The 26474-nt window shown below is 27.0% G+C and overlaps 2 protein-coding genes across 2 annotated transcripts; both read left to right on the top strand.

The window, feature by feature from the left end:
• The first annotated feature begins 436 nt into the window (after nucleotides 1-436).
• LOC136086984 (zinc finger MYM-type protein 1-like) lies at nucleotides 437-2449 on the top strand. The gene has a single exon (XM_065809486.1). The coding sequence runs from the start codon at nucleotides 437-439 to the stop codon at nucleotides 2447-2449; it is 2013 nt and encodes a 670-aa protein (XP_065665558.1).
• A 12950-nt stretch (nucleotides 2450-15399) lies between these two features.
• LOC100203227 (uncharacterized) lies at nucleotides 15400-22349 on the top strand. The gene is made up of 7 exons (XM_065810842.1): nucleotides 15400-16554; nucleotides 18410-18668; nucleotides 19267-19550; nucleotides 19795-19977; nucleotides 20064-20233; nucleotides 21586-21798; nucleotides 21957-22349. The coding sequence occupies exons 1-7, from the start codon at nucleotides 16198-16200 to the stop codon at nucleotides 22216-22218; spliced, it is 1728 nt and encodes a 575-aa protein (XP_065666914.1). The 5' UTR covers nucleotides 15400-16197; the 3' UTR covers nucleotides 22219-22349.
• Nucleotides 22350-26474: the final 4125 nt, after the last annotated feature.

The raw sequence follows: 26474 nt of genomic DNA, 5'->3' as shown, positions 1-26474 counted from the left end.
TAAAATTTTTAATCATTACAAATTTATTAATTACCTTTTATTAAATATATCAGTGAAGTAATAAACTCTCGTGCAACAATACTTTATTACTCGTAACACGATTAAGATGTGAACGAAGAAGATGTGAATAGGTCTCCGAGAAACCACCGAAATGAAGACAAGGAAGATTCAAACTCTGATACGAATGACGCCATTGAACAAATTAATTTAGAAAAATCAAGTGAATTATTTTCTACTGACATTGCAAATTTTCATGGTAAAATACTAACAAAAGATATTAAGAAAATAATTGTATTATCGGAATCGTGTCGGCCAAAAGGTCCTTTTATACGCGACCCCTTGCAAGAAAACCGTAGGTTTTCCAAGGAATATTTTAAAACTACCACAAAATATGGATCTATAGAAAGAATGTGGCTTTGCTATTCCCCAAAACTTGATGCCGTTTATTGCGAGCCTTGTTGGCTTTTCTCAGAAGAACGAAAAGCAAAGGATAACTGGCGTGAGCATGGTGTCAGAGATTGGCGTGGTCTTTCTAAAAAAAATTAAAATTCACGAAAATAGTCAACAACATATATTTGCTTGTTGCATTTATGAAAAATGGCGACATAATGAAACAATTGATAAAAATATAGAAGAACAAGTACGATACCAATCAAATTTTTGGGTGCAAGTCTTAGAGCGGATAGTAAATATAACATTAGCACTTTGTAAAAATTCTTTGGCTTTTCGTGGTCATCGTGAATCATTTGACAATGAATATAATGGTAATTTTTTAACCCAAGTTCAACTTTTAGCTAAATATGATAATGTTATGAAGCAAGTTTTGAGTATGCCAAATGGATCTATAAAATATTTAAGCCATCAAATTCAAAATGAAGTCATACATTGCCTTGCAGCGCATTTAAAAGCCACTCTTACTGCTGATATTAATAGTTCACCTTTTTATTCAATTATAATGGATACAACACAAGATATTACTAAAAGAGATCAGCTCAGTCAAGTATTTAGATACGTAAAAATTATTAAAAATGAAAAAGATGAAGCCACATCAATTGAAATTAAAGAAGTTTTCTTGGGATTCACGGAAATATATAACCACACTGCTGCTGGACTACATGAAGAAATATTAAATCTGTTAGAAAAACATCATATAAAATTAAGTAACTGCAGGGGTCAAAGTTATGATGGTGCGAACGTCATGAGTGGGATATACAATGGGGTTCAGGCCCTTTTTAAGAAAAATCAACCCAATGCTATGTATATGCATTGCGCAGCTCATAATTTAAATCTTGTTATTAACGATGCGGTTAAATGTTGTGTTGAAGTTGCTTCATTTTTTGTAATGCTAGAAGATGTGTATTCATTTTTCGGAAATAGCATAAACAGGTGGGATCTACTATCCAAATATACAGGAGAATCACAAATAACATTAAATAGGTTAAATCCAACGCGATGGGCAGGACGATATACTTTTCTTTTCGCCGTTAAAATTCGCTTTCTTGATATAATGAAAGCTCTTTCCGAGATATCAATAACAAGTACAAAACGTGAAGAACGCGAAGAAGCAGTACGAATACAAAAAAATATTAGCAGTTTCGAATTTGTTTTTTTATGCGTGCTTTTGTCTAAAATCCTTAATGAGGTACATATACCATCAAAATTGCTGCAAACTAAAAATTTAGATCTTACGACAGCTTCAGGTTCTCTAGAAAATGCCAGCAAAAATTTAAAACAATATAGAAAGATGTTTGATTCAGCAAAACTTGAAGCGGTAGAAATAGCGACTACGTGGCAGATTCCTGCAATATTTTTTCAAAAAAGAAGAAAAATTGTGAAAAGGCATTTTGACGAATTATCTACAGATCACCGTTTTAATAGTAGTGAGGAAATTTTTCCCATCAATATTTTTATAAAAATTTTGGACGTTGTTATCAACCAACTCGACAATAGATTTAAAGGAATGCAAGAAGTGGTACAATTATTTTCCTGCATCCATCCAAATAAATTAATGGTAATGAAAGAACGTGAGATCATAAGCTGTGCAGAAGCCATTCAGAGAAAATATAGTGAAGATATAACAACTGAATTTCCGCTGCAAATGGTTATGGTAAAGTCAATGCTACACGATGAAATATCAAAAATATCATCTATACGTGAATTGGCTGACCTTTTAATAGTAAAATTGTCAACTATAGCTGCAAGCGTTCCACAAGTGATAACAGCATTGTTATTGTTTCTTACATTACCTGTTACTGTTGCATCAGCTGAACGTTCTTTTTCAAAACTTAAAATAATAAAAAATTATTTACGAAATACCATTGGTAAAGAACGTTTAAGCGACCTTGCAATAGTTTCTATTGAGGCAAAAGCGGCTGGAAAAATGGAAATGAAAAACATCATAACCGATTTTGCCAATATGAAATCAAGGAGGAAAGTTTTCACTATTTAAGTTCGGTTAAGTTTTAGTTTCGTTTTGAAGTTATCTTTATCTTTATTTAATTTTTTGTTTTTAAATATGATATATGAAATAAATATCTATTTAATATGTGAAGCTTTATTTTTTTTTTTAAAAACATTCTTTTGCGGGGGGGCCCAAATTTTGAAGTTCCGCCACTGATATATATATATATATATATATATATATATATATATATATATATATATATATATATATATATATATATATATATATATATATATATATATATATATATATATATATATATATATATATATATATACAGAGGCGTAGAAAGAATTTTTTGGTGTTCGAGATAGGTAACTTAGGCCGACTTAGGCCAAGTAATTTTTTTTTTTGGTGTTCGAGATAGGTAACTTCCAGACATGGAGCAAACTCCAAACATTTATATGTTTATACTTATGTCAAATAATGAGGGTTTGCAAAAAATTGCGATGATTGGAGGCTGGGAACAAAAAAGCCCCAAAATTTTCGCCCACCTGCCCCAAACGTGAGAGCAACAAGTTGATGAAGTATTTTTTGTACTATTCTTAACTAGACTTATATTCATCGATAAATTTTAGATTTTTTGCTTCCAGCCTCCAATCATCGCAATTTTTTGCAAACCCTCATTATTTGACATAAGTATAAACATATAAATGTTTGGAGTTTGCTCCATGTCTGGAAGTTACCTATCTCGAACACCAAAAAAAAAATTTCTTGGCCTAAGTCGGCAAAAACAAATTTATTTATCTATTATTGTTATTCTTTTTATTTTTTTTTGTTTACTTGATTATTACTCTTAACATGAATATTATTCTTGAATTATTTCTTAAACTAAATGTTACTTATTTTACATTCATAGTTTTTAATAAATAATTTGTAAAGTATACATATAAAGTATATATATATATATACTTATATATATACTTTATATGTAGTGCCGTGACTACTACGTCTGAGGCCTATCCCTCAAAGCCTGTCATAATGGCTCTAAAATCTTAAAAATACGCCTCTTATTTTTGATAACAATAATGAAATAAAGCGAACAAAAATTAAAATTTTTTTAGGCATTATTATTGATGAAAATCTTAAATGGAAAAATCACGTTAATAATCTAAATAACAAAAATTGCTAGAACTATAGGAATATTATACAAATCAAGAAGTTTCTTAAATAAATATTAATTTAATTATATTATTCATTTATTCATTGCCATATTATTTAGGTTAATATTGTTTGGGGTAGTGTCAATAAAAGTACACTAGAATCTCTTAATCGTCAACAGAAACACATCGCACGTCTTATAAACTTTAAAGATCGTTTTACTCATGCCAGGCCTCTCTTACTTGAAATGAATATTTTAGATATATATCAGCTTAACGTTTATAATGTTTTATGTTTAATGTATAAATGTAAAACCAATAATTCCCCTTCTTCCTTTCATAACCTGTACTCACTAAAAGAAAAAAACAAGTACCATCTACGAAATGAGAACTTTATTCGGCTACAATTTCCGCATACTAATTTTGGTAAACCTTGTGTTTCATTAAGAAGAGCCTTTCTTTAGAATAAAATAGCTTTAAAATATTTGGACTTTTCTCATGAATGGAATTATAACGCATTTAAAAAAAAACTTAAGAATTTAAAATATGCTAGATTTCATGTTGTTAGTGCATCTGGAAATTGGTGGGAATCAATTTCCAGATGTACGGAATCGAGTACGCATGTATGACCCACTCACTTTTATTTTGTCTATTGATAATATACTTTTACATTTTAATTAATAAAAAATAAATAGTTTTTCTACCCACTAGCGTTGTCACGGAACTCGGTACTTCGGTACCAACATGGTTCTTTATTAAAAAAAGTTGTTATGGTAAAAGTCTTTCAAAGTACCGAGTACATCAGTACTTACATTAGTATCGATTATATTATAGAATTATGAAATTATTCATTTCTTGTTATATTTGCATATATATATATATATATATATATATATATATATATATATATATATATATATATATATATATATATATATATATATATATATATATATATATATATATATATATATATATATACAAATATAACAAGAATATATAACGGGCTTTATAAATATGCCATTTATAAAGCCGGTTCTTTATTCAGATATTTTTCAGTATTACCGTCTATAAGTAAGGCATGATAACGTAAACTAAGGATATAATAGCGTAAAAAATAAAGACGACTTGCCCTTTTGCGCGGAAATTGTTAACAGTCTAAATGGAAAACAGACTTTAAAAGCTTCTAATTAAAAAAAATTAAAAAACAATATTAAAAATGGAAACCCGAAAAACGACGCTTATAAAAAAGAAAGGGTGTCAAAGCAAAATATGGAAGTATTTCTTTTTTGCTGCCAATGACAACGGTAATATGGTAGACAAAAATAAGCCAACTTGAAAACAATGTAGACGAGTCTTTGTTACAAAAAGTGGAAAAACTTCTAATCTCATAAAACATTTAAAAGAAAGACATTCTGATTTAATAAAAAAATTAAAGGTGTGTTTATTTTACGGTTACTGATTTATTTAATATATCATTAGTGATACGCTCAGTGGAGAAAAGCAAACCACCCATTCCGTTTTGCCATTACTATAGAAAATTTTGCAATGTACTAGTCCAAAAGAAACAGATTCTTTATTAGCTCGTGAGATGTAAGAAAAAATCAAAAATTATCTTAATTATCATGATGATGATTTGCAGCTGCATGCAATTTTGAATACTGCAACTTACTTGATCCAAGATTTAAAAATAATTTTGTCTTGATTTCATGTCTAAATGATGTAATGCAGTGTATTATAAATGAAATGAAAAAGTGCAACAAAATTGTAAGTTTTAGAGGAGTACCTGAGGTAGAACCGATTGAGGCAGTTGAAATTCTGAAAAAACTAGCTTAAAAAAACTGCTTTTCATTTTAAAAGGAGAAAAAGAAAGAAAAAGAAGGACTGTTATCATCAGATCAAACCCATCTCCTTATAAGCGACAATTTAAGTAATGAGATGCTTGCGTGTGACCAAATGCATGAAATTAGTGTGAAGGAAGATCCAGTATTTTGGTGGAAAATGAACAGTGTTACTCTACCTCAATTATCACAGTTATCCAAAAAATATCTTTGTATTGCATAATCAAGTTGTTCATCAGAAGGAATATTTAGTTCTGCAGAATTTATTGTAAACCCAAAACGTTCAAGATTGAGTCAAGAAAATGTTGATATGCAAGTGTTTCCTTTCGGAAAGTCTAGAAAAATCAAAAAATGATACTGTTTGTGTAAAATAATATAAAAACATATGTAAAATAAAGATAATATATAAAGCACATATATAAAAATTGTTTTATCAGATTATTTTAAAAGCTCTATATGATCTGTCTTATATTATTTTCTCAACCCTAATTAATTTAGCATTACCGCCAACTTAGAATAGATATTCTCCAATAAGATGCTGACATTTTTAAAAGTCTAAATGCTTAATAACGAATTCTTAGTGACTGAACTATAACTTGTGGACTCACTTTTTTCCTTTTTCGAACATAAATAATTTGTATAAGTATTAAGTTTATGAAGTTTATTACTCAATTAAATTTTTTTCTTGAAAATAAATATAGTATCTAAAGATCAGTTAACGATTCTAACCCATAGGCGTTTAATTTTAGCGACTAGCCTTTTTTTGAAAAGAATAATTCAATTTTGCAATTTTTCAGTCTTTAAGTAAAAACTAAAATTTTCTATGAAAAAACCGCTTCATATCTTTTTTGATGGCATTATTACAGTCATTTAAATTCTAATTTGGAATGATTTGAAAATTCCTAGTGGTCTCTGATAGGTAGGAGGTAAGTCGTGTCCCAAAAACTCTTTTTGTAATATTTATTTTTTTTCTTTTTTTGTAAAATAACAAAAATTTGGTAACACAATTTACATGCTGTAAAACAAAAATAAGCTTAAAAATTTAAGTCTATAAATTGAAACGACCGTCAGAAAGTATTTTTATATACTTCATTTAAAAAGTTTTTAGAAAAAAAAATATACAAGATTTTGTTAAAAATGGGAATAAATGATATAGTGCATTAAACATTAGGCTGGGGTGAAAATAAACAAAAGTGTGAATTTCATCACAATAAACCGTACTTATTTGCCAATCCATGTATGAAACCAAACTTTTATTTTCACCCCAGCCTACTATGCATGCTTACTATCGAGTCCTTAATAAAAGGTGAAAATCAGTAAAAATTGGCCTTAAAAATTAGAAAACTATTATTTTAGTCACTGATAAAAACAAAAACATTCAGTGTAAATATGCTTATATGGATATATCATGCTTAATATTTATTATTATAATACGATTTTTTAACTTATATTTCAGTTGTAAAACGAAAAATAATTTGTATTAAAATGTATTAAATGTCTTTGTATATATGAGTATCTATAAGCATGAATATGTGAGTATATGCGAGTGTGTATGTATGTAAACTCATATCTAACTAATTTTGCTGTCTTCATAACCAACCTGTACATATTACAAAGTTGAAAAACGAAATGAAGGACAAGAAAGAACTTTTACAACAAACTAAATCTGTTTAAACAGACAAGTACTTTTATTTATATGAGATTCAATTTGCAATATTGAAAATATTTACTCGCAAAATAGAACGACTGTATACAAAGTGTGTAATATGCAAAAAGAAAAAGTGTGCCAACAATTTAAAAAAAAAAAAAAGATAGTATTATGGTCTCTATGGCAGATGTTTAAAAATATGAAAAGATGATGTTCAATAATATCACTTTTCTATCCCATATAAAGAGTACTATTGAACATGCCCTATTTTTGAGTTTTCTAAATTATCACCTTTTAACTCAAATTCTTTACACAAACAATCTCGAATTACAGAAACCAAACTTACTAAATTTATTTGTCAATTAATTACAATATCTGTTGATGATATCAAACTTTTTTCTAAAACTTTAAAGCAGTCTAATCTCGTTGATCTGCAGGATCTAAGTCAGTTTTTTTAAGTGAGGTTTTTGGATTTTTAAAGTTGTGGAAAGAGTATTTTGTTGGGTATTTGTGTTCAATGGTGGAAAGCTGATTTGGTAACATTTGTGATTAATGAAAATTGATTTTGGCAGGTTGTTTTGCAATTAAAGCATAAATACAAAATTTGAAGAAGGTACAGTTCATAAGTATTAGGAGCTCCCATTTCCTTAAATAATGGTTTGGCGTTGGTATATCTGTTAACATGCATACTCTTCGACACTTGCTTTTGTTTTACGTATATTTTCTTTGGTACTGAAGAGTATGTACGTGCCCAAACAATATTCAAACAGTTGATGTAACTGTGAATGAACGAATAATTATATTTTTGAAGCAAGTTGTATATGGAAGGTGTTTTATTTTATGCATGATGCCGATTGACTTAGAGATTTTATTTTCGATGTGCAAAATATGATTCTTCCAACTAAGATTTTCTTAAAAAAATTTTCCCAGGATTTTCATTTAATAGTCTCTTTTTATATTAATGTTGTTGATCATAGGCTTGGGAAGCTGAAGTGGTTAATTATCAGAGCTAGATGATTTGTGAAATAAAAAATGTTTTTGAGGATGTTTAAGGAAGGTTTATTAGCTTTGAACCATTCGTTTAAGTTTTGCAGCTTGTGATTAACTGTAGAAAATTTTGTTTTTGTGTTTGAGTGAGTAAAGAAAAAATTCGTATCATCAGCAAAAAGAGAAAGAATATTTGAAGTTTAATAGATATCGTTCAGATAATTTAAAAATAGTAAAGATCCAATAAATGAGCCTTGGGGTACATCACAACAAATTGCTTGTAACTATGTACATACTGAGTTGTACGGTACTCCTTGTTTCTGTTATTTAAGTAACATCTAAACTATTTTAGAATGTTGTTTGTTACTCATATAATGTATACATAAATTGAGCAGGGAAAACACCCCACTATAAACAATTAGCAACCAGTTTTATAAATATTTGTCAACTAATCCAAGTTTTTCAGCCTGGAAGAACTATCAGATGTCTAATACAAGACCCTTGAAATCTCTGTAACAGTCTGTATCAGTAAATGAAGCTCTGAAGGAATAATTACACCATGTACATATATTTTTCCAATCTCAACTAGAAATAAATGGGTAATTAACACTTTTGTTATACACCGTTTAACCATTATTTTTACCGTTTCACAGTATGAAAGGTTCTTAGTTTTCTTAAGCAATCTTCCTCGAGTCTTTTTATATTTTGAAAAGTTTATTATTATTGTAATTTTTTTTTAACGGAGTCATTAAGTTTTTAATTTTTTTTTTGAAACTTTTTCTTAAGCTAAATATTCCATTACTTAAGTCAATAATTTTCAAACTTCCAGTGACCCCCCTGTAAAACTACGCCAACATTAGATAACTCTCCTCTTCCTCCTTAAATGAATAAATTGCGATGATAGTGTTAAATATTTATCATAATTTATGTACAGCGTAGAGCCACAATCCATGAACATGTCAATACTTCTCAATTTAACTTTAGAACTAATCCAACCTTACAGTGAAAGCCAATTATTTCTAATAGAGTCTAGTATAATAAAAAATGCATTTAACATATTGTATAAAACATGGGTCGGCAACCTTTTGAGACGAAGGAGCCATATGTCATAATTTACAAAAATTTTCAGTTTTAAAAGAGCTTCCAACATCTTTATTTTAATATTATATTAATATTTGTGCATGGAGCTAAAGAGCAGCAAATTGACATCAAAAGGCTTCGAGAGTTAATGCAGTTGCAGCTCTAGCCCAATAAGCTACATTGGTATGGTAGTTTTTTATTACATTAGTAATAAAAAAACATAGATTAAATCTTTGATTTTTCCATAAAATCTTTTTTCTTTGCACAACACTAAACAACAACTTTGAAAAAATAGTAGTGTTACGAGTAAACATCTCGTCAACTTGCCTTGACATTACCCCTCCCTCTTGTCAACTTGTTCTATTTTGTTGATGTAGTTAATGGACAGCCCCGTAGTTACATGAAGATAAAAAAACAAATTAAAATGGAAAAAATTTTTTTGTCAACACAAGTGTTCTTTGTTTCGTTGGTTTCGTCAAACTTTTTTATTTTATTAAGAACATTTATCACGATATTTAAAGATCCTTAACCACTTCTACCACATCTATTCCCACAAGCATAATAGTATACAAGTTCTAGTTCTCTAGTAGTGCAAAAATGATCAATTAGAGATATTGATTTTTTAGGATTGACCAGTTCACTAGTTGCTGTTTATGTACTTTTGTTTTATCTAAATTTTTTTAAAAGTAAAATGTACCTTTTCCACTGTGTAGTAGTGTTTTGTTATACCAGGTTCATCAATATACATGTTTAAACGTTCTAAAATTAAATTTATACACCAAAAATTTAATATTATTATCAATTATTTAATTAATTATGGTTACTTAATTCTTAAATAACCATAACAAACATTACAATTTTTTCTTAAGGAGAAATTATTCCATGATTTGTTTGAGATGTTTAGAATATTAATTATGCTTGTGCAGATAAATCTGCATTCTTGTATATGGGAAGACGGAGCTAGATGTTATGGAATGTATTTTACAAAGTAATGGCATTTACTAATAGAATCAACATCATTGAACTGCATATCTTATCACTTAGCAACCTTAAAAACTAAAAAATTTGGCCTTAAAAGCTGTACAAAATACATGCAGATGCTATTTATCTGCATTACTAGTAAACTTGATAATTTTTTTACAAAAACATTTTTGATTTCTTTAAAAAAGATTTACTAATTTGTTGAAACTATGACTAACGTTACTTAAAATGATCACATCTACTAAACGCCAAAATATCTTTTATTATGATTTGAAATCTATCAATGAATTTTAATCTAGTTTAAAATATATAGATAAGAAGAGGATATAAAACTTTTTATTTTCTCATTAAGAGGTACACAAAATAATTTTTTTTCTTTACATAACATGATCTATATGTTTTAAATATGTTGTTGCTAAAATATTTGAAGTTACTATTTTAATCTCGACCATCTATTTTAACTAAAGATATAAGAAAAAAAATCAATGCGGAATGTATTTTTTAACATTTTGTATTTGGAAAAATAACCCATGAAAAAAATAATACATTAAACATACAGAAAAACTAGGCAAATTAAACATTTATAATTCAATTACGCGGCCTTACGAAAAAAATTAAAAAATTATTGTTTTTCTCAAATCTTTCAGGCTGATCTTATGAAAGTTCAAATGAGTGACTCTATCGAAATAGAACTTTTCATATCATTATTTATAAAATGCATTACAGAAATGATTATCAGAACATAGATAAACACAATCCGGAGATTGGCTGCCTCAAACTCCACCAGAAAACAATCTCCCACTATCAATAATAAAAATTGGTTTTGCAACACAAATTTGTTTACCAATTATTAAAAGTTACTAAAAGATTAAAAGAACATAACTTTAACAATATTAAAAAGCAAGAATTCTGAAAATTATAGATTTTTATATTTCAGGTTTTTACTTTAAAATAAAAATGCTTTTTACTATTTCAGTAGTAAAGAATCATTCATAAAAGCGTGTGTAGAATTTTTAAAAACATGTTTTTTTAATTTGTATTTTTAATGATATTTACAGAGCAGACAACAACGGCGGGTAAGGGGGACTAAGAGGGGACTAGTCCCCTTCCCCCTCCCCCTCCCCCCACTTTTTTTCTAAAGGACCTTTTTTTTCTTTTTTTTTACGGTTTCCATTCCGTACACCAAAAGATTGTTATTTTTTAAGAAACCTCAAAAGACGTAAAATTACGCTAATTCTTACAGGTATTGTCAAACCTGTAGGGTTTAAAAATGTCCCAGCAAACATTGTTTTAGTGGATTTGCAGTGGACCTATAAAAGCATTTTTATTGGAGTTTTGCTTATCGGTTACTTTGTGGACAGCCGATATGAATGGCTAGATGATAACTTTCCATCATTTTAATAGCGTTTAGTCATTGGCTAGCCACTTTTGGCGGCTGCCACTAAAGGTCCACTTAGTAACCGATGAGTAAAACTACAGCGGTCGGCTCAAAATGCCTATCTAAACTAATAGCTTTCCAAACTCAAAATAACATGATAAACCTTTTTTCAATTTGATCCTTTTTTTCTTTAAAAAAATAATGAAGTTTTGATTTTGTTGTCTTTTGAATAACTTTGTTGTTTAACTTTTTGAATAACCAAAGGTTATTCAAAAAGTTAAACAACATTTTTGAAATGCACCCATATTTGATGTAAGTAAAAATATATGAATTTTTTGAGTTTGCTCAATGTCTGAAAGTTATCTCAGACATCAAAAATGCTGCATTCGCTCTTGAACCTACTTAAATACATGGAGTCGTTATTATAATTGGCAAGACAGCGACAACAGTTAACACTTAAATACTTCTATTACTTTTACATTTAATTTTAATATTTTTGAAGCATTAGCCATTCAGCATCCTAGCAATATTTGTCATGGCGCATCATGACGTCATATTAGATAAATGACATCATTTCTTTATTAATACCATAATGGTTCAAACCAAGGTCGGATTACCCACGGGGCAGATGAGGCATTTGCCCGAGGCCTACAAAGAAAAAAGGACCTACGAAACACAAAGTTTTATTATTAGAGACATTTATGTTATTAAGCTACAGTATTTAATATTATTTTTTGCTCCAGGCACGTGAAATGACTAATCCGGCCCAGATTCAAACGCTGATTACTTGTTCTTAATTAAAAATATAGTTTCACGCACTTTAAAAGTGAAAATAAATAAGTACTTAATGCGACGCGATAAGATTTTGTGCAGAAGTATAAAATTTTAATTAAAAAAGTAGTAATGATACAAACTTAGTTTCAGCCATTTGATAAATACTTGAGAATAAAGAAAATTAGTTATTATCAGAGCAAAAATATCAATGGTTGCTATAATTGAACTAGAATCAGTGATTTTTATTGAGTAAAGGATAATAAAACTCTCTTGAATATGTAAACTATTATTCCACACAAAAGGCAGATATCCAGTTGTATACGGTTGAAGATATTTGCAGATGTCCAGTTGTACACGGTTAAAAATATTTGCAGATATCCAGTTGTACACGGATATCTGCTATCGACTATTATGTGGTTTGACTCGATTGAGTAATGAAAGGGGTATCAAAAGGGTAATGCAAGGGGTATCAAAAGGGGTAATGCAAGGGGTGTCAAAGTAATAAATAAAAGTTTATTTTATGTTTAATTTTTGAAAATTGTAAATGTTATACTTTGGGAAGCTTTTTCATTTCAATTCATTAAAAAAAATTTTGAAGAATGAAAAATAATTTTAATACATTAAAATCATTTTTATTTTCCATTTATTCTCATTTTATCATTTTTCTTCATATTTTAACTTCTATCATTGAGCTGCTCTAATTGAAATACATCAAAGAGAATAATGAACATCATACACTCTGCATAATTTTAAAAATAACTTTAAAAATAGTATTAGAAAACAATTATTGGGAAAGACCAATGCCCAGATTCCACAGTTTCTATGGTCATAAAATACCATAGTACTTTAAAGTAATTACATAAATATTGTTGAAAAGATTAAAATAACATAACTTTAACAATATTAAAAAACAAGAATTCTGAAAATTATAGATTTTTATATTTCAGGTTTTTACTTTAAAATAAAAATGTTTTTTACTATTTCAGTAGTAAAGAATCATTCATAAAAGCGTGTGTAGAATTTTAAATAACAATTTTTTTTTAATTTGTACTTTTAATGATATTTACAGAGCCGACAACACCGGCGGAGAGAGAGGTTACTAAGGGGGGACTAGCCCCTCTCCCCCTACACTTTTTTTCTAAAGGAACTTTTGTTTTGTTTCGTTTTTTAGAAAAAAAATATCTAAATATAGGGGACTTTTTTTAGAAATTTACAATTGTGCTCCCCTACTTCAAAACCCTTGTCGTCGGCCCTGATTTAGCTTGTTTTTTATTGACCTTGATTAGCAAACGCTAGATGCTTAGTTCTTTTTATAGATGTTCATGCATATACTAACTTATTGTATTTGCAAAGTATCTGCTTGATGCATATCAAGTGTAATGCGCAAAAAGGTAGTACCTAAAATAAGATTAGATGATTTGACAAAACGGTTAGTGCCGACAAAGGAACTAACAGCGTCAAAGCTATATAAAATGCTTCAAGCTATATTAATCTATAAATATTATTATATATTAATCTATAAATTTTATTTTTATTTTCTTCTTTTGAAAAACTATTAAAAATTTAATGCATTTGAAGAAAAAATAAATTCATTGTTTCCTTTATAAGTAGTGAATATAAAATCATTATGAAATAGTATATACTTTTTTAAATGGTGTAAAAGCTTTAAAAGGTGCAAAATAGTTACTCCGGAACACAAACTTCGATAGATAACTTCCAAAACACATTTTATCAAACATATATAAAGTTAATTTTTCTGTACAACCTAGATGATTTACAGCAAGGAAGAAATCCTGAGAAAATGTTACGTTTCGTAAAAAATATTGTTTTTGAATTTTAAACTCGTATCACACAATCGGTGATTTATATTGACCCTAAATAAACGATAGATAAAAACGTTTACCGCTTCATGATGATATTTCATAGACAATATGAGATACCAAGACAGTATTGAAATTTATGTTCAATAAGTTTTTATTTGAGGTATATTAGAATTTTTTTTGAATTTATTTATTTTTGAGTTTTTCTTTTTTTAAATATCAATTAACTTTTATTATCAATTTATCTGCGTTACTAATAATGATTAAGCATACTTATTCAAAACCTTTTTTTGTTTTGTTTTGTTGATAGATTATTATTTAAATTATTGTTTTAGGTTGTTTTATTCCGTATTTGCATTTATATAAAGCTATAACTTTTTTTTACGATTACAAAGAACCAATCAAAGTCTTCCAACAAAATATATATTTAAGACTGGAGGCTTTGAAGTTTAAACCACTAAGTACCGGTTTAGCCGTATAGCAAAAAAACATCATTTTCATGCTGATATCATCATTAAAACTATTATTTTTTTGGCTGTTCTGTAAATACTTTGAACCCTTAACTTAATAATAATAGCTTTTATTGAAATGTTTTTTTTTATCAAATGATCGGTTTTATTTGTCCCTCGCCAAATTACGTCAAAAGTTCAGTACAATTTACCAAAATACTTTTTGTTGACAATAACCTTACTTTCAATAATTGTAGATTTACTGTTATACGCGTACCATGTATCGAGATACATGGTACGCGTTATACTCAATTTAAAGCTATATACGTAAAAATAAACTAATATAAAAATCATAGGAGTTTTACTGTAGCAAGTAGTTGTTATTACATCTATCGATCAATAACTTTTGTGTTTGCTTTGCATGTTAATTAAGAAAACTCCTGCATATTTAAAATTTGTGTGAGTGACCAAACAAGGTTTTCAAAACATTCTTTTTTTTATAGGCTTATAGATAAAACTGCTCTTAACACAGTTTTTTGCTCTGCAACTAAAATATTTCGTTTTTAAAAAAGATTTTCAAACACTGAGAAACAGTTTTATGTTTTTCTTTTCAAAGTTCCACTGCTTTCGCTGCTGTACATTCCGCTCATTTCTATAGTATTACTTACGCAAAACCGAAGAATAACATAACTGATATATATATATATATATATATATATATATATATATATATATATATATATATATATATATATATATATATATATATATATATATATATATATATATATATATATATATATATATATATATATATATATATATATATATATACATACATTCACACTTTAAAGTTTTTCGCTATTTTACATTTTTTAGATTCAAAACTTTATTTTCTGTTAAAGCAATGAATTATGCATAGTTCTTTATTACATAAAACTCAAAAAACCAAATAAACTTTTACTTTGAGACTAAGAAATTTTAATGCTGATAACTGTATACTTCCGCAATATGTTTCTGCATGCGCTTCTTGGTGAAAGTTAACGACGCGAAAAATAAATGCTATGTACCGCTGAATGATTTTTAGGTAAAAATTCTTTTGTGTGTTTTGTGGAAATTTGCTATTAAAAAAAAAAGATATCGTTGTTTGATCTTAAAAGATATTTAACTACTTAAGAATAATTTTTATTTAATTGCAATATTTTCAAACCGGAAAACGCAATGGCGTTATGTTGGTGTTACTATGCACTTTATATTTTAAATAGATATTTTGTGACAATATTTGAACATGCGCACTAGTAATGCTCTCGCACGTGTGAAAACCAATAATTTAAACATAAATAGTATAGCGGCAGTTCTTAAGGGAGATGTGCTTAACAAGTTAGACTTTAAGAATTAAGTAGAATAGTTTATAATATATTTATTATATTCTCCATAATCAACTGCCAGATAAAAAGTCAAAGGGTCTTGAAAATAATAGCGCGGAATTTGTAAACAACGATAAGTATTGTTTTGATGGATTATGACCACTAGCACTTTAAAAAAGATAGCGAAATTCTATTAACTAATCATAAAAGCACGAGATGAGTTAAGACTTCGTTTGTTATACAAAAAATAATTTGAATCAGTTTTCTTATGTTGTACCGAAATTAAATCATATTGTGTTTAAGTCCTTATGACTTCAATAGATGAAGAAATGGAGCCTTGTAGATTGAGTTGCGTTACTCGTTCAATGACTGCAAATATGAATGAAAAAGAAAAGAAAATGAAAGAAGAAAAAAATAAAATTCGGGAAAGAAAAAAAAGAAAAAGTAGTAGTAGTTTTTATGCGAGAAAAAAAAATCGAGTAAAACGTAAAAAATATTTTCACGAAACTTGCGAACGAAAAATAGAACTTTGCGATTTGAGCGAAGAAGTTTTGATAGCTATATTAGAGCATGTTTCTGCTCCTGGACTTGTAAATACTAGTAAAACCTGTTGGCTATTTCATCGAGTTTGTCATACCGATTCACTTTGGAAGCATCGTTGTAAGGTAAGATAAGTTTATGTGTATATTAAAGTGCATATGTTCATACATATCATTTATAAATAATGCATACTTAAACAAAACAAAAAACAAATGAAGCATGTTTTTTAAAATATATAATAACAATAAGTATAGTTTTTATACTTTTTTTATAAAAAAAAAATATAATGTTTCTATTAAACACAGCTATAAAAAAATATACTGGGTAATATTATAAGTTTAAAATTATAATTATAATGAATATATATTAATTATATTCAAAAATTAAAAAAAAAATTATAGTTATGAACTATAATTGTACTTTTTTTTTCATTTTATGAATATATGCTAAATACATTCATAAATTAAAAAAAAATTATAATTATAAACTTAGAATATTACGAAGTATAATTTTGTACTGCTGTTTTTAATATAAATTTTATAAATGTGAAAAGGTTTTTTTTATGTGATCAATCTTTTTTACACTATTTTTATTTTTATTATTAATAAAAATAGTACTCTTTTATTTTTTATTTAAATATGCAAACACAAGGTTTTTCCATATGATATTTGTCTTATGAATATATATTTACTAATGGTTTTTCTTTCCTTTTGTGGTTTATTTACATTAAGCTGAAGTAAACTTTTGACTGATTTTTTATCCTGTTGTGTTTTGAAAAAAAATTTAATTCTCTTTATTTATATAATCATGAAAGGTTTTCAAAAAAACACTTCTTTCTAATAACATGTCCACACAAAACTCAAACGAAGCTTTTTGTGTAAAACTGTAAAAGAAAAAGAATATAACAGATAAATAAAACAAATGCTTTTTTCAGATCTTTTCACTTTTAGATAAATGCTATAAATTTTTGAAAAGAAAAGATTTTATTGAGACCTTAGAAAAACTCTTATTCAAAATGGTTTCAATAAGGTTTTTAGAGCTTCAAATGCTTTTTATTAACATAGGCCTCCTTTTTTAAAGTGCAATTTAAAGTCTAAAAGTTCTAAGTAAAAAAAGAAAAAATAGTTAAAAATTTTTTTTTATTTTTTTATAAAGTTCTATTGTGACTCATTTTTAAATAAGATATTAAAATGCAGTTAAAAGGATTGTAAAAAAGTAATTGAAAGAATTTTGTATTATGAACTTTCTAATCATTTTTTGTAATGAGGTCCTTATCTTAAGGTTTTGTCTGTATTATTAATCTAGCCTTCTAATGTCAATATTTTTATCCTTTTAAAAAAAGCCAAATTTTTTTTGTTTTTTATCTTTATAATTACAGGGAAGCTCGTTAACATTTTTACAAATGATAATTATCTCAGTTATAAGTTTTCAGCTAAGCATATTGACTAACTTCAATGCAGTGTGATTATAGAATCTCTTCTTTAATTCATTTTAAATGCAAATATTTCATTTGATGAGATAAAAGTATTGTCTTCATCCCTAAAAAGCTTAAAGACTGGTTTAGACTTTTCTAATGTTTTAAATGTGCTTTTAAATCTCCTATTTGCATATATGTTTTTGTAATTCTTTTACAAATATCCTGTTAAAACAGCTTCCACACTATTGTATATAATGGTTTTAAATGCTCTCTATGTCATGACTCCATCCAAAGCTCTTGACATTTAATTTATTCAAAAATAAATAAAGAAATCTTAATATTTGTTCAAAAAAAAAAAAATCTTTTCTGAAGCCATTTCCTTACTGATATTTTATGGGGTTTTTTTTGAGAAAGGAGGGGGGGTTTTTTTTTAATTTTTTTTTAATCAATTAAATTAAAAAAAAATTTTTTTATGTGGTTTATAAATAAATTTTTTCTTTATTGATGCACATTTTGAATTTTTAAGTTTTTGATATTTTATTTAAAATACTTTTTTAAATCAGAATGACTTCAATCTTGAAACAAAATGGACAGAATTTTCTTATTTGTATCTATATGAAATGTTTTTCAAAGCTGCTACTCTTCGAGATGATCAAAATTTTTTCAAACCTGTTAGTCAATTAAAAACATCAGTAATTGTATGGTATTTGACTAATCCACTACCTCCTTGTCATGTTGTTGGACATCTTACAGCAAGTCAAGTAAAATCAATATGGGGAATAACAGAGGAAGAATTAGAAGAAATGTACTTTGATGACACAGGTGAATATCTTTGTCTATATTCAGCTATATAAGCTTTAGAAAAATTGCTTTTTATTATAATTCTTAATTTGATTTATATATATATATATATATATATATATATATATATATATATATATATATATATATATATATATATATATATATATACATATATATTTGTATATATTTGTATATATATATATATATATAAAATTTATTATTTGTTGTTATTATTTTAACTTTTGTTGAACCATATAAGCTTTCAGTCAATACAGAAGGCTTTAACAGCATTATTCAACCTTTTTATTTATTTTTTTTGTTAACATAACTCTTCAGCTGCATTTATTTTAACCAACTACAGTTTTTTTTTTACTATATCATTTATAAATATTCCTATATTTCTATAATAATTTTTAACATTTTTGTTATAGATATTTAACTTACTTTACTTTTTTCAAAACTATAATAGTGTATAATAAATTAGGCAATACAATAGTATAAATACATTCCTTTTTTTTAATAAAATAAAAAATTAAATCTATTATATAATATTATAACATTAAATTTGCATTATTTTAAATTTTGTATTATTTCTTAAAATATGTTTTAAATTTAGTTGATCGTCCTGAAATCTTTCCACTATGTCATTATGAATGGAGTCGCCTGTATACTGTTTTTCTAAAAAAACACGGCGGAATTATTCCTATGCAAAATTATGTCCTTAAACGATGTTATCGAAATCGTCAAGCTTTAGAAGAGCATTATAAATTATCTTTGCATGCATCTCGAAGACAAAAATGGTACCAATATCTTGAAGATCAAGATGTTGGAAACAGAGAAGCATTAAAAGCCCTTACCGAACATATGCCAAAAGTCACTTATATTTATATGTTACATCAGGTAAGAAAAAGTTGCACTAAGAACTCTGGAATAATAATATTTAGATGAAAATTTTAATTTAGGCTTTATTATTTTTATTATTTATAACTTTTTTTTTCATTGAATAAAAAAATGAATTAATTAAAAGGTTAAGTGCGGTATTAATTTATTACTCTGTTTTTCACTATTGTTATTTTCTTTTTTTTTAATTATAATTACACTTTACATATTGTTACACGTAAGATTATTATTACATTATTATTAGATTACTGCAATGTATATAGATGGCAGTCTAAAAGGTGGATTTCAAACTGTTAAGGCGTATGCTGACTTTTGTGCCAAATTTAAGTCATGGGTAGAAGAAAAAAGTGTAGGAGTGTGGCCTCCACGTCTAGGTGAAATTCTTGCTCAGGATTATCGAGATGCGTTAGATTATGTGAACAAAACTGTAATTGTTTTTTATATTACATCACATTAGAATTCATTATGGTCATAAATATAAATAGTTATATACATATCATTGCAATTATTTAGTTAGCTACAGTTGCAGAAGAACGGGAACTTTGTGCAGAATCATTTATGCGTAAAGCATGTCCATTTATTGAAAAACTTCATGAGGTCTGGCTTTGGCAAAATCAACATGGTACAGCTTATAGAAAAGAACATCGATCTTCAATGCTTGTTCGAAGACATGATTGTTATAGGTTAGTATTTTAAAATTATAAAGTGTATATATGTTTGTATGTATTTATGTATTGGTATCAAATCAACCAATGTAGAATAAAATAAATTTAATTGTTTTATGTTTCCCCCAATATATATATTTTTCTTATATTATCCAAAAATTAAATTTCAGAAGAAAAATAATTTTTTAAAATTTCAGTTACTGTATTTTCTTTTTTTTTTGAAAAGAAAAATTTTCAGAATCTTGTTTTGCTCATTTTGGAACACAGGCCACTTTTTTACTTTTTTAAAAAAATTATTTTGCTTCAGACTTTTTATATAAAATGTATTTAAATTTTTTAAATTAGTCTAAAACGCCTGAACACTTAGAACCATGTAAACTAAGCTATGAGGAATTAAGGATTAAGGAGATAAAAAAGAATGAGGCAGAAAATTCTAGAAGCTTCATTTTATAAAAGTATGCATGATGATTATAGATTTATTTTTCTAGTAAAAAATAAATCTATAATCATCATGCATACTTTTATAAAATAATTTTATAAAATTATTATAGATTCATTTTTTTAGTAAAAATTTTAGCAATGACTTGCTTTTTAAGTAGATGGCTTTCAACATGGGATCCAGAATTTTTTGGGGTTTAACTTAAGAAACTTCCAGATAAGTTCTTAACTCCTTTGAGTGTTTATACTTGTATATATGTGTTATAGTTGTAAGAATGTAGTTGGGATCATAAAAGGTTGGGAATCACTTGCTGAAATGTGGGTTGTTGTTTTTTTTTATCCAAAAAATTATTTATTATGACTACTTTTTATGCATAGATTTAAAGTTTTATAAAAAAATCATTTGGCAACTAAAAGTTATTAGCATGTAAAATTGACAACTTTCTAAAAATGAGCGGCTGTAAATTTTACATGAGGTAGTCAAAATGTTTTTAAATGAAATTTAAAATTCTTGAATGAATTTTTTTTTAGAAATTTTATTTAATATTTTGAAAAAACATTTTAATGAGTTATGCTTAATTTTTAGGGTATTTTTGTTCCCAATCTCTAATTAGCGTAATTTTTAGCAAAACATTTTTTAATAAATAAAGTATAAGCATACACAAGTTATGTGTATTATGATATTTGAATTATGTATGTATACACATACATAATTCAAATATCATAAAATCCTGGATACACCTCTGGTTTTCAAGAATTTATTTCAACTCTCATCACTTAAATTTAAATTAATTTTTTTTTTAAATAATTTTAAAAACTAAATATTCTATAATGAATATTGCATATAAATATGCTCATTTAAATCATTTATTTATGCATAAGGATTTCCTCATATTCACAATAGCAATAGTTTTTTGTTTTTGTTTTTAAAGAAAATATTTGGAAAATGGACGTTTAGAAGACTTTGCAAAACTTCGCATGTATTTTGAGAGACGTGAAGTATTGAGCCATTGGCTGAAAGAAAATCTTTGGTTGGTTTCTATACTTGGAGACGTTGTTATTAGAAGTTTGCGACCTCCAATGCTTACGCCCGATTATACTTTTCCTGTTCTTGGTAGCGATCCTGTTGCTTGTCTAGTTCAAAGGTATATTTTTTAATTACGTTTATTTCATTTTGTTTTATTTTTTAAGTAACTTATACCTATCTTCAACTTCTTTTTTTTTGTTCTTATTGATATTTTTTACAGTAACCTATTTGTTTGGTAACCTTTTATTTATGCAAATGTTGTTTTAAATTCTTTAGGTTTTTAGAAAGTGGTTTATACACGGATTTTAACAAAGTAAGAAGAGAACTTTCAGAGCTTGCTTCATTGCAGCTTCATAGTTTATTTAAAAAAGCCCAATCTCTTGAACATTCTGTTATAACCGAATCAGTTCGCCCTGAACTTTACTTTATACAAGAAGCTAATAGAAGGCTGCAGCAACGGCAAGCTTTAATGCACCCGCCTCATATGTACTTTCATCCTCGCTCATATTATCCGTGTAATACACATCGTTTTAGGTAACAAAAATTAAATAGCTATAATGGGCGAGGCATCAGCGAATAATGTGAATAATTTTAACCAGATAGTATTTATTATGTATATGTTTTAAGGAATTTTCTACTCTTAATTCAATTCTATTATTATTGCTATTATTTTTGTTGTTATTATTTTTATTATTATTATTATTATCTTAACTATTTTTTTTACGACCGCGATACTGCTGTTTTATTTCATTGGCCAATCTATTAATCTTTAATCCTCTCTTGTTCGGTTTATTTTCGTAGTGAATATTTGTTTTAATATTTCAAATATTTTTACACTTTTTGGCATGTTATTTTGGTCGTCCTCCTATTTGTGCAGAATTAATATTTATTAACGTAAGTGCGGTCTTCCTCTAGATAATGCCGAATTAATATTTATCAATGTAAGTGCGGTCTTTTTATTAATAGTGCCGAATTAATATTTATCAACGTAAGTGCGGTCTTAACTGTCTTTATTAACTATCGTCATCGGAACTAATTTATCTCGCAAATATTTACCAGTCTCGATGATAGTTGTCTTCGCTTATCGTTTTTATATTGAAATTTAATCGGTTGTGCATTTGTTCTGCATTTGAAATTATTACAAATATATAATGTCTATCTGTCCTTCCTAGCATTAATTATTTTACAACATTCTTAAACAATGTCAAACGATAACGATAAGCTATAATATTGGTAAGGCAAGGCGAATTTTTGAATTATTAGTTTTGACTTTTTTATTTAAAAAAACAATTCGCCTTGTTAAGATATGGTTTTAGCGAAAACAAGAAAACAAACAAGTTATCACCAAAGTCCGAAACTTTTGAGCTGCTTAAAATCAAACTGTGTATTTTTACTATGTTCGTAGAAAACCTTGATTTAAAACTTTTCTTATTTGCTTTTCATTTTCCTAATGGAATTAAAATGGTGATCAGTTTTTTTTGTTAAAATTAGCTTTAATTAAGAATGTTCAAAATAACGAAATTTTTTTGATTGTTTAATCTAAATATATACTATTTATAAGTAAAATATTTGTAATAAAGAAAAAAAAAAATTTTTTTAACATTTGAGTCTAAAATTATTTTTTGCTAGGGCACTTTTAACATTATAAATTATTAAATAAAAAAATGAGGGGGGGGGGTGAGTCGGTAAAAAGTACCGAATGGTTTCTTAAAAAGAAAAGGTCCTTAAAAATTAAAATTTGAATTGTGTCAAATACCCGACTAAATTCGTTAAAAAACCGGCTATACCTTGAAACTACCTTTTTAGGTATTGTGGTTTATCCTCATGCGGCTAATTGCCATACAGAGGCCGCATTACCAAGGCCTGCAAAAACGATTTCAGCTCATTAAATAGCATCATAGCCCGGTTCGCAGACCAAGCGAAAGTGATTTTAAAAAGAACGAAGGAATTAGAGTGAAAGTCAGAAGAAGTCGAGTTAGAAAGATAGCATAGAGAACGTGTTAGAATGTTCGATTTTAATTTTAATATGCTAATTATTAACATTTATAGATAATTATCTCATTGCGTATTTATAGATAATTTTCATTTTATAGAAAATTACCCTTTTTGTGGGGGTAGAACACAATTTTATTATATTGATTATAAAAACTTGTTTAAAAGATTTTAGTCAATTTTTTTGCTCGTGAGTCTTGATAGTTTCTTTATTTTTATTGAAATATTTAAAGAACACCCAAATATTGCGATCTTAAAACGCATTTTTTTGAAACAAAGAAATTTATTTTATAAAACTGTATAATAATTATAATTTTATTGCAATAAATAAATTTTAAAACTTACCTGAAATTTTGAGCAAAATTTCCCTGAAATTTTAAACCCCATTTATTTCATAATAATATTTAGACTTTATTTCATATTAATATTTAGATATTTATATAAATATAACATACAAACGTTTTTTTCAAACAATTTTTATTTAACTTTCCAAAATTTACAATCTTTAGTTGAATAAATGACAAAAATATCGTTCATTTAGCGCAAAGTCCTCTCTTCCAAAAATTATTAATAATTAATGAAGACCATTATTACAGAGAAAAAATAAACAAACAAATTAACAAAAATTATGTAAATATGTTTCTTATCTCCAATGGGGCACAAAAATGATCATCGTCATCATTTACAATACCCCATCACTAAGTATTGTATCTGTCCTTGACAATAGGTATTACAAGTTTTAGACTTGATGGGTACTGCCTTTAACTCCTAATTTTTAAAGTGGGAAAAGTAAAGAATTTTATACAAGCACATAATATCCTTTCAGAAAAATGATTGTTGCGTTAGTCATTGTTTTTGATCAGGAAAGAAACATAAAAATACAAATCTCAAAGTTGGAGGGAAAATGCAATAATTCAAAGTTCTGAAATTAAAATAAAAAACGTAATAATTTGAAGCGCTGAAAAGACTTTCACTTTTAATACTTTTGCCTCTAAGGAATTTAACTTTATGTATATAACATTACTTTTTTTTTTTTTTTCAAATTTTATTGTAGGTGCCCCAAGAAATCCTTACGGTCTTATCACAGAGCACCACGGAAAAGCATTTGAAAGGAAGCTCACGCCTCCTTCTTTACCGATGTTATAAAACTTGCCCATAGGTGGCGTTGAACCACGGATCTCTAGCTTCTGAGGCAAGCGCGCCAACATACTGCTATATTACATAATGCTAAATGAAGTCGATGGGCGTAATACAGCTGATAAATGCAATCACATCGCTTCCTAAAATTTATTTGTTCAAAGTAAAACTTAAAATTAATAATAAAATAAAAATTTCATATTCTAATGTTCTTGATGATAAGACTTATTTCAGTCTTGTACAAGTTCCCTTTAACAACATTGGTTTTTAATTATATATTCATATAATGCTACTTAAATTTTAATTTCTTTAATTTTATTTTTTTAATTTTTATTTTATTTTGTTACGGTATCTTGTAAATAGAATCTTTTGCAATGGAGGTATATTTTGTTTACATTATAATAGTTTAAAAAAATTTAGGGTAACCTAGGACAAAGCGAGGCACTGGAGCCAAGTGAGTCATTTATGCAGTATATGATACAGTAGTTTAGTTTTATTATGTTAAAAATTTCATTTTTTGTTTTTTTTTCATGTTTTAAAATAGTTTTCATCATTTTTTTTCCTAAAACATGACATAGAGAAGTAGGTTGAAAGTTTACGATTTGTTTCAATTTGATAAAAAAATCAACATTTTTTTTTCTTTCCACAAACGCACCTATTTTTTATCACAGAACAAACATAATATTTAATTTTCCGTAATATATTTATTGTTTTCAGCTGCTATTTTTCATTTTATGTAAGATTATTTTGTTTTGAAAGTGTTTAAGTAATATAACTTAACCAACTTCAAGTGTAACTTCAGTTTTACGGGGAAAGTGTAACATCAGTTTTACGGGGAAAGTGCGGAAAATTTAGCGCTTTATAAAACGCTAAATACTAAAAAATCGTAAATTGAATTTAATTTTTAAGATTCTTATTAACTTTGTAACTATTATCATTTTATAAAAGAATTAAACTTGTTACTAATAAGTTTGCAATTTTCATATAAAAGAAATACATAATTTTATTTGAAACTTTAAAATAATATAACATAACTTTGTTGTCATTTAGTGAACAAAAATTTCTAAATGAGAAACTATAAAAGAAGAATTAATCAAGCTAACTGAAGCAAAGATGATTTAAAAAATGCTGTTAAAGCAGTAAAGGTGAAACAGATGTCTTTATGAAAAGCTTGTAAAAATTGTAGTGTTTGTAAAAGATTCACTGCATCAGCGTTTTAAAAAGGCTTCGTCTTAAAGTAGTTAACATATTAATTTTCTATAAAGATTTAGAAAAGTGCTTTCTGATAACTAAAAACAAGATCTAAATAAGTATATTAAAGAAAAGGAGAATTTATTTTATGGTCTCTCAATGATGGATATTAGATTGGTAGTATATGAGATCTGCCAAAAAAAATTTCATTCCGAATGTTTTTAACAAAGGTAATAAATTATCAGCAGAAGACTTCGTCTGAGACTTTTTAAAACGCCATCCTGATTCAGAAAACCAAAAGTAGTTTCTATAAACGTTAGGTTTTAATTAATATTAAAATTTATTTTAGTAATTTAAGTATTTGTAAGATAAGTATAACGTTGAGCCACATTAAGCTTTAAATTGTAATGAGTCAGGTCCGTAAAATATTAAAAGTTATCTCATCTACAGGAAAACAATGCGTTTCATAAGTAC

The sequence above is a fragment of the Hydra vulgaris genome, chromosome 11 (genome assembly GCF_038396675.1).
Source record: "Hydra vulgaris chromosome 11, alternate assembly HydraT2T_AEP".
Classification (NCBI taxonomy): Eukaryota; Metazoa; Cnidaria; class Hydrozoa; order Anthoathecata; family Hydridae; genus Hydra; species Hydra vulgaris.
This window is presented reverse-complemented; position numbering and strand designations above follow the sequence as displayed.

Excerpts from the sequence above, each read along its gene's own strand:
- LOC136086984 (XM_065809486.1), top strand. The coding sequence starts at position 437 with ATGCCGTTTATTGCGAGCCTTGTTGGCTTTTCTCAGAAGAACGAAAAG.
- LOC100203227 (XM_065810842.1), top strand. The coding sequence starts at position 16,198 with ATGACTTCAATAGATGAAGAAATGGAGCCTTGTAGATTGAGTTGCGTT. Across the intron at positions 19,978-20,063 it reads TAGATTATGTGAACAAAACT|TTAGCTACAGTTGCAGAAGA; the intron begins GTAATTGTTTTT and ends GCAATTATTTAG. Across the intron at positions 21,799-21,956 it reads GTTGCTTGTCTAGTTCAAAG|GTTTTTAGAAAGTGGTTTAT; the intron begins GTATATTTTTTA and ends TAAATTCTTTAG.